General features: G+C 65.0%; 1 protein-coding gene across 5 annotated transcripts in view; it reads right to left on the bottom strand.

The window, feature by feature from the left end:
• The window catches only part of SPTB (spectrin beta, erythrocytic), a 24628-nt gene extending 16787 nt beyond the window's left edge, over positions 1 to 7841 (bottom strand). For 2 of the 5 annotated variants that reach the window (XM_064513356.1, XM_064513357.1), the window contains exons 1-10: positions 7636 to 7840; positions 2801 to 2998; positions 2331 to 2482; positions 1863 to 2036; positions 1581 to 1672; positions 1372 to 1452; positions 1063 to 1178; positions 555 to 667; positions 261 to 460; positions 6 to 123 (exon numbers count right to left, since the gene is read on the bottom strand). In XM_064513356.1, coding sequence (XP_064369426.1) covers positions 6 to 123; positions 261 to 460; positions 555 to 667; positions 1063 to 1178; positions 1372 to 1452; positions 1581 to 1672; positions 1863 to 2036; positions 2331 to 2482; positions 2801 to 2948 — 1194 coding nt within the window. In that variant the 5' untranslated portion in view covers positions 2949 to 2998; positions 7636 to 7840. Of the gene's footprint in view, positions 1 to 5; positions 124 to 260; positions 461 to 554; positions 668 to 1062; positions 1179 to 1371; positions 1453 to 1580; positions 1673 to 1862; positions 2037 to 2330; positions 2483 to 2800; positions 3002 to 7635 lie in introns of all 5 variants that reach the window. The other 3 variants (XM_064513355.1, XM_064513353.1, XM_064513354.1) reach the window with 3 other exon arrangements.
• Positions 7842 to 8480: the final 639 nt, after the last annotated feature.

Below are 8480 nucleotides of genomic sequence, written 5' to 3' on the forward strand. Positions count from 1 at the left end.
CGTACCCTGTTGATGTCGGAGACCAGCCGGCCCTCATGTGGGGTGTAGACGCGCTGGTTGTTGGCCCGCATCCGCGACTGGATGGTGAAGAGTAGCACCTCCAGGTTGCCCTTCTCCTGAAACCTGCCCCAGAGAGAGCTCAGCCCTGGGGCACTCGTGGGTGTCATGCCCCCCAGCCAAGGGCACAGCGCTGGCCCCGCTCCCAGGGCTTGCTCCCCCTGGGGCATGGCAGTGCTGCCGGAGGGGCTCAGGGCGCTTACTTGGGGGGTTTCTCCACAGTGCGGTAGGTGCTGAAGGCTTGGAGCTGGTGCTGCACCCCGGCCAGGGAGTTGGCGAAGCTGCGGCTGTTGAGGGAGGCGATGGTCTGCTCGATCCAGGTGAGCAGGTCGGAAGCCAGCCCACTGTAGCCCTCAATCATCCGCTCTGTCTCTTTGGCGTGCTCAATCACCTGTGGTGGAGGCTGGCACTGAATGCCCTGTGGGCTCCCCCCGTGCCTGGGCATCGGCACAATGCCCTAGCAGCTCCCCCACAACGGTCTCAATGCCATCTCCTACCTTGCCCAGACGTCTGCCCTCCACTTCCAGCACCTTCATCTTGGAGAAGTAGTGATAGAAGGCCACCACATAGGTGATGATGGACTTCTCGTCAGGGTTCTCTGTGAACACGTCTGCCCAGCACAAGGGATAGGGTTCAGCCTCATGCACCCACCCTGTCCCAGCCTGTGCAGCATCTGGAGACACATCAGCACCATCCTGGCCTGCTACCCCAGCCCTGGGCAGTGATAGGCCTGCGTGGCCTCATGAGGTCCCCCCTCACGCTGGCTCCCAACCAGGGAGCTCTGGGACTGCTTCATTCCCAAAATACCAGCCCCAGGGTGAACATTTCTCTGTGACAGTCTCTCAGGCAGCCAAAATCCAGCACCTCTTTCCCTCCATGGGGCACAGGCATGTACCAACGGGGAATGGTGGCAGCAGCAGGGGAGGCAGCAGCCAGCTTTACCCTGGGAGTGCCCCCACCAGCCCTGGCCCCTGTGCTGGCCCTGGCTCAGCCCCGCAGCCTTACCTTCAGGGTCGAGGAGTGGGGTGATGCCCAGGTGCCTCTCCGCCACACTGAACGCATGCTCCAGGTTGTGCCGGGCGTTGGATTTGGTCAGGTTGTGGAAGTCAACCAGCTCAGGCCTGGGGACAGAAAGTGCAGGACAGTGGTGATGCAGCCGGCAAGGGGACTGTGCCCCTGCTGGACCCCCTGTTGTACCACCAAGCGCCTCCTACCACCACTTCCCCAGGTTGTCTTGGCATCTCCCAGCAATGGTGGTAGCACAGTGGCTGGGTACAAGGCAGTTCTGTAGGCTGGCTGCCCAGCTACACTTACCTGTGCTTGTGAATGAGGGCATTGAACGCCAGCCCGTCCTTCCAGCTTGAGGTGAAGTTGGTGACGTTCACGTGGGGGTACCTGCGGGAGGGACAAGCATCACCCCGCATGGCAGCTGGGCAGCGCTCGGATCTCCCAGACTCCATCTTCCCTGGGCACCCCCAAACCCCACTGGCAGGTCCAGTTGTGGCCAGGGTCCTGCCACCTACCCTGACGTCTTCATCTGGCACCAGAGCAGCAGCGCGTCCCTGGCGGAGCGTGTCTCCCGGCCTTCCTGCGTCTGCACGATGATGTCCTGGATCTGGAGGGGCAGAAGTACATCCCTGGGGTTGGGGGGGCTCCACGGGGGATGGCTCCCCTTGGGGAAGCACTGTGGCCCCTGTGGCAGTTCCGGCCAATGCACCATGTGCTGCCAACCTCATGGGGTGTGGGGACACCCCTGGGGCACACAATGCACCCCAGCCTGGCCTGGCCCCTTGGCACAGCCCCACCTGGAAGCGCAAGATGATGGTCCAGATGAGGCCTAGGACGAGGCGGTGGTTGCCGTCCACGATGTCATGGGAGCCCATGTTCTCCAGGTGCACCCGCTGCTCCTTCAGGAACTGCAGCGCCTTGTCCACATTCTCCAGGCAGTGGATCCGCATCCGGCCCTTGGTGGGTTTGGGCTGGGGGATGGCAGCACTCAGCGCTCACCCTGGCCCATCCCCACAACACCCTCCCCTCGCTAGCAAAGTATCACTTTCCCTGCCCACTGGCTGCCAGTGACACCCCACAGGAGCAGGGGCCACCCCTTTGGCACCACCATGTCCCAAAACCATCCTAACCCCACACTCGCATCAGTTCAACAGCCAGAGCAGGCCAGCCCCAGGCTCCTGGGAGCCCTGGAGCCAGGGTTGCATGGTACAGCATGGCACAGCATGGCTCTGGACCGAGGGTCCCCAGCTGGAAGGGAGTCATACCAGGAGCTCTCCCGAAAGCACCTCCAGCAGTTTAATGAGCACCCGTCCGTCTCGGAGGTCCATGTAGAGGTCAGAGATGCGGCACGTCACACGAGCCAAGTGGGAGTTCACCCACTTGGTGAAGGTTTTCTTCTGCACGGCCTCCCGCTCGTCTGCAACAAGAACAGGCAGGGTGGCATCTGGTGGTGGGGACATACCTCAGTACCATGGGATCTAGGGCAGAAGGGACCCAGGAAGGTTGACAGACCCCAGCAGGACAGAAATGACCCATGGAGATGGAGGGGACCCAGGTGGACAGAGGGATCTATGTGGATGGAGGGGATCCAGGAGGGTGAACAGGACCCAGAAAACCAGACGTAGGATCTGGTGTGGGGCGCTGCTGAGCTGCAGCTGTTGGGCTGAGCCCCCAGGCATGCTTCTGGAGGGCCGGGGAGCGAGGTGCCAGCCCCAGGGTCTGCAGAGCCCCAGACCTGCCAGGGCTTTGATGCGGGAGCGCTCGAAGAGCCGGGCCGAGCTGTTGTCGTTATCGAGCTCATCGTCGGAGGCGTCCCAGCGGACATTGATGCGGCTGTACTGCTGCTGGATCTCCAGGTGGTCATAGTCATTTTCTGAGGTCATGTTCCTGGTATCCCCTGGCCAGGTGTCCTTCAGCTACTGGGAGCGGGCCCCTGCTGGGACAGCACGCAGGAGCTGAGCCTTCCCAGCGGCGGTGGCGGCAGTGTGGGTATGGGCATCACTGCTGGCAGGTGGCCGGAGCAGCTCGCAGGCCCCGTCCCCGCCAAGACCCAGGCAGCAGCACACGCCGTGACTCAGGATTTACCACTAAGACTTGCCAGTTAATCCGTTCAGGGGGATTTAGCGTGGCACCTGGGCTGCACGCTGACGTGGACCCTCCCACCGCGTCATGCCCGTCCCCAACGGGACCCACGCACCCAGCTCCAGCCCCCAGACAGTCGCCAAGGGCTGGTTACGATGAATGAATGTGGCCGTTGGTCCTTCCCCGTGCCGGGCTCTTGCTGTCCGCCAAGCATCTGCTGTCCTTGCTGCCCGAGGGGACAACGAAGCAGCTGCCTGCTCCCAGGCCCCCCGCGCGGTGAAGGGGCTTTGCTGGGCACCCGCTGCAGAAAGCAGGCGACAGCTGCCGGAGGGGGAGTGGCGGGGCCGCCTGCGAGCCATTTGGGCTATAGATAGGACGGGCTCATGTCTAAAAATGCTGGTGCACAGCTGTTGGCACAGGGCGGACGGGGCTGCGGGAGATTGTCTGGCCCCACTGGGGCCCCTGAGGGAGCGGGGCCGGGGCTCTGCACCCCTTTTCCATGGCGCATGGCAGACCCCGAGGTGGCCGTGCTGCTCCTGCAGTCTCTGTATCTGACCCTCCAGCTCCCGGGTGCCATAGGATGCCGCCACACAGGACCGCTCAGCGCCAGGGACAGACCCACCTGGGCCATAGATTTGGGGGAAGGAAGGGGCACACCAAAACTGGGACGAGTAGTTGGTGGCTGCACACGGGGAAGCCCCTGCTCTGAGCCCTCAAGGCTGCAAGACTTTTCCAGGGAGGCTAAAGCAGGTTGTATGCGCAGGACGCCTTTTATCGGGGGCCGGCAGGGCTGGGCTGGGCCCCATCTTGACTCCCTAATCTCCAGGGCGCAGGCACCAAGCACGGGGCAGCAGCTGCAAAAAGCAGCGAGGCCCCAACTGCCGCTGCCCCAGTCCCCTGCCTGCTGACGGCATTGCTCGTCACCCCCATTTTGGCCTGGGAAGCAGGATTTGAAAGCGCCACTTGCAGCCACCAGGCTCTGCCCCAGGAGCGGCTGCGTTTCCGCTGGGCTGCAGCGGGCGTTCCTGCATGCCCAGCAGCGACAACTGAAAAAAAAAAAAAGGAAAAAACATGGAAAAACCTAAATTCCTCCCTCCCAAGGCTACCCCGCTATGCAACGCAGTCCGCCTGGCCGCTAGGCAAGCAGGGCCAAGCGGCCCTGGCTCGGTGTGCTGAATTGTGTCCGGTCTCTGCAGCTCTGCTGCAGCCTGGGGCCACCGGCCCTGCGTCCTTGATCTCGGCTGGGCCTCTTCCGCTCGACTCCACAGCAGCACGGCAACGACAGCGGGACTGCGCCTCCGAGCATCCTCCGAGGAGAAAATTGCTTTGAATGGAGTCACCACCGGGGCCCAAATCAAGCTGACAGCATGCATTTAAAGAGCGGGTACTCTCCAACCCTTTACATCTTCCTCTGCCATACTGGCGCCTTAAAAATAACAGCATCTGACAGAGGAAAGCCGCTGGCGATATCCTCCGTGCGCCGATTTTAATTCCACCTGCTTCACAGCAGGAAAGCAGCGGGGCCCAAGCAGGGCTGGGAGCGCCGGGGCAGGCAGGGGGAATGCTTGCCCGGCTGCCCCCTCACTGTGGGGCTTTTTGCTGGCCAGCCAAATCCCAGCCCAAAGCATCTTGCTCGGTGGCCACCTCAGCCACACGGGGGGCAGTGAGCCAAGCTGTGGACCGCCTTGGCACAGCTTGAGCCCAAACCTGGGGTTTTTGGGGAGGTAAACGCAGCCAGCAATTGCCCATGCTGGCACCCCCCCCCCCATGCTGGCACCCTCTATCCGCTTCCTAGGGTCAGGCTGACGGCACTCAAGCTGGCTCCGGGAAAACGGGAATGCGCGGGAATCAGCCGGGAGAAGCCTTGTCTGGGGCATCTGCCCCCCGCAGCCTGGCGCCCGCGTCGCATCCCACCCCGGGCGAGCAGCTCTAGCTAGGAAAGCAAAGCCATCGGCGAGCCGGGCGCCTCCGTTCCCTGCTGCCAAGAGGAGCCGGGGAGCGCAGGGCTGGAGTCCAGGCTGCGCCGCGGCCGCTGGGGCGGATGAGCAGATGGCCCCGCTCAGCACCGAGCCCCCGCCATGGGCAGGGCGGCGGGGGCTCCCGCTCTGGCTCCGGCAGCGCCAAGCTGGGGCCAATGCCCCATGGCTCCCGCCACCCACCCCCCTGGGGAGGACGGCGAGCGAGCCACTCGGTCGGACAGGAGGAGAGGCGATCAAGGGATGCGTTCCCGGACTGTCCCTGGCTTCCCCAGCACCCAAAGCGGGTGCCAAACTGGCCGCTGAGTCCAGACCCCAGCGAGGCCGCGGGACTGTCCTGTGTCACCTAATCTGCGAGCACACATAGCCATGACTTACACACGTGCTGACACTCCACATACATTTTCGGCTAAAAATAGGCCTCCCTTGCGTAAAGTGCAGGCTAATCTCGGCTCCCTTCTTAGGAACTTCCCCCTGCTCCGGTATGCACCAGCTCAATTATTCTAAAATCATTAGCCGGGGCCTTAAAAACGTAGGATCAGCTTCAAAATATCCCCGGGGCGGGGGGGGGGGGGGGGGTTACGCGGTAACACACAAGGGGTTTGCACAGGTCTCCTTTGTACTCACTGTCTTCACAGGTCGTATCTGTGAGCTATCCTCCACCACCAACCACTCTTCACTTATTTAATCAAGCTGAGCCAAGAACGCCGGCAACCCCCTGCCTCCAGAAGCTGGAGCTTTGCAAAAGCCTCCCCCAGCAGTGAAAGCTGTGCTGAAACGCAAGTGCCCAGCCTCATCTGCCCCTTCCAGTCCAAATCCCAGGCTGTTGGTGGGGGAATACCCAAAAGCCACAAGGACGGGGACGGAGACACGGGGGAAGCCCACCGAGTTGAGGTGATGGCAGTGCCCGGTGAAGGCATCCCTGCCCTCCGCAGAGGCTCGGAGGCTGGGGGAGCTGGGAAATTAGTGCCTCTGACTCAACCGTCCGGGCGGGCTGTAGGGCAGGAGAGGTACGTGCGCCATGTGGCTGCCTCCACTCTCGGCATCCCCCTCTGTGCCATCAGCACACCGCATGGCGGCTTATTGCAGCGCATGAGCTCCAAGCACAGGAATTCCCTCCGGGAACCGATATGCAGCCAGCTTGGGGCAGCCTGGCCTCTCCCACGCCAGGAGGAAGGAGACGGCTCCCATCCCAGCTCTCGCATGCGAGGATCCTCCTGTGTGCACGAGGGTGCTTTCTCCTGCTCGGAGAAGAGGAGGATATGGAGGCCACAGGTGACTGCTGGGGTACATGGTGCCTCTCCGCACCAGGCAACCCTATTTCAAAGCACTCTGGGTGCCTCGTTTGCTAAAAATCCACGTGTTGTGGTAAAAATGGGCTGTGTGATGCTCTCCACCAGGCACAAGGGCACCAAGAGCCTGCAGCACGCAGGTGGGCTCCCAGCGCCTCACCTCCAGATGCTGGACCCGGCGAAGGAGCCAGAGTCGCTCCTGGCTAGTGGGAGCTGCCCGGCGCTGATGGCGATGCTAAAGGAGTCGATACCTCCGCATCTCCCATGTGGATTAGCACGTGCTCAGAAATCTTGGGGGAGGCAAAACGTGCCCGGGAAGTGCCCAGCACCGGTGTGCAAAGCCTCGCGTGGGCTCTCCGCGCCCCAGCGGCGATGCAGCCACCCTTCAGGGCTGCCCTGGAGTGGCAGAGCCAGGCCGTGTGCCTCCCCTCCTCATAAACCGGCACAAGACGCGGGCACCATGAGCCGGGGATGGCTGCAGGCCAGCGGTCCCCCTCTGCACGTGCCCTTGCCCGGCGCCAGCCCTATCTCCGCTCGGTGGTGGCACGCGTGGGCAGCGCTCCCGCTCCAAGAGGCGCTTGGAAGGACACCGCCACCTTCCCCCATGCCGTGGTTGCCAGCCCGGCTCGTGGATCCGCTGCCCTGCATCGCCGCCCCGGCTCGCGCCAGGACACGCGGGGGCTCCGGGAGGCCGGATCCAGGCGTCAGAGCGCGATCTCTCTGGCGTGGAGCACGCCATGTATGGCACCACGCCAAGCCCCCGCTATCCATCTGTCCTGTCCTTCCCCGGCACTTGCGTGTCCGGGACGAGGAAACCAACCTGCGGGAAGAAACACCTCCCAGGGACAGACGCTGGACGCCGCTGGCTGGGCTCGGGGCTGAGGACGGCGGGCGCAGCCCAGCTGCACGTCAGCCCCCGACAAGGGCGGCCCAGCAAAGTGGGGGGCTTTGGCGGTGGCGCAAGCGTCCCCTGCTCCCCGGGGCCGGGTCTGGGGGTGCTGAGCACCAACCGCCGCCCGCACCCTGCCCCGCAGCCAAACTTTGCTCTGGCCACCGAGCCGCGCTGTCCCTGGGGCAAAGAGGGGGGGGCAGAGCACCCTCCGGGCCCGGTGCTCGGCGCTGGACAGAGCCCGCCGCCGCGGCCCGGCGGCCCCGGGGACGGCCGGGGCCGGTCCCCCCCTCCCGGTCCGTCCCCCCCCCCCCGCGGCGGCGGCGCTCACCTGCGCGGGGCGGCGGGCGAGCGGAGGCGGCGGCGGCGGCGCGGCGCGGCGGCGGCGGGCCGGGGGCCGGAGCGGGGCGCGGGGAGCGGAGCCGCCCTGCGCTGCGATATAAATAACATTATCTGGGCGCGCAGGGACATTCCTGCCGGGGGCCAGCGGCGCTGCCCGGCCCAGATAGCCCCGCTCCCCCCGGGGAGGGACGGGCGGAGGCGGGCGGGGACGGGCCGCCCGCCCCGCAATGCAGCACAGCGGCCCCCCCCGGCCGCCGCCGCCGCCGCCGCCGCCGGCACCGGCTGGGCACGGAGGGGCGCCCCGGCCGCGCGGGCCCGGCAGCGGCCGTAGCCCCGCCGGGACGCGCTGGTGCCCGGCCCCCCGGGCTGCCCCCAGCGAGCACCGGCGGTGGGGGGGGGGGGGCGGCGGCTAGCCCGGGGAGCTCCCAGCTAGCCCCGGGAGCTCTCCAGTCAGCCCCGGGTGCCCCCAGCTAGCCCCGGGAGCTCTCCAGTCAGCCCCGGGTGCCCCCAGCTAGCCCTGGGGGCTTCCCAGCTAGCCACATGTACCCTTCATCTAGCCCCAGGGGCTCCCCAGCTAGCCCTGGGAGCTCTCCAGCTAGCCACATATACCCTTCAGCTAGCCCCAGGTACCCCCAGCTAGCCCTGGGAGCTCTCTAACTAGCCACACATACCATTTAGCGAGACCCATGTACCCCCAGGTACCCCCAGCTAGCCTCGGCTGCCTGTAGCTGGCTCCGAGTCCAGCCAGTTGGCCCCAGCTACACCTCAGCCATCCCTACGCGTGTCACAGCCTGGCTTCTAGGTCCTAGCTAGCCCTAGGCATCCCCCGTTACC

This window comes from Dromaius novaehollandiae, chromosome 5 (genome assembly GCF_036370855.1).
Source record: "Dromaius novaehollandiae isolate bDroNov1 chromosome 5, bDroNov1.hap1, whole genome shotgun sequence".
Classification (NCBI taxonomy): Eukaryota; Metazoa; Chordata; class Aves; order Casuariiformes; family Dromaiidae; genus Dromaius; species Dromaius novaehollandiae.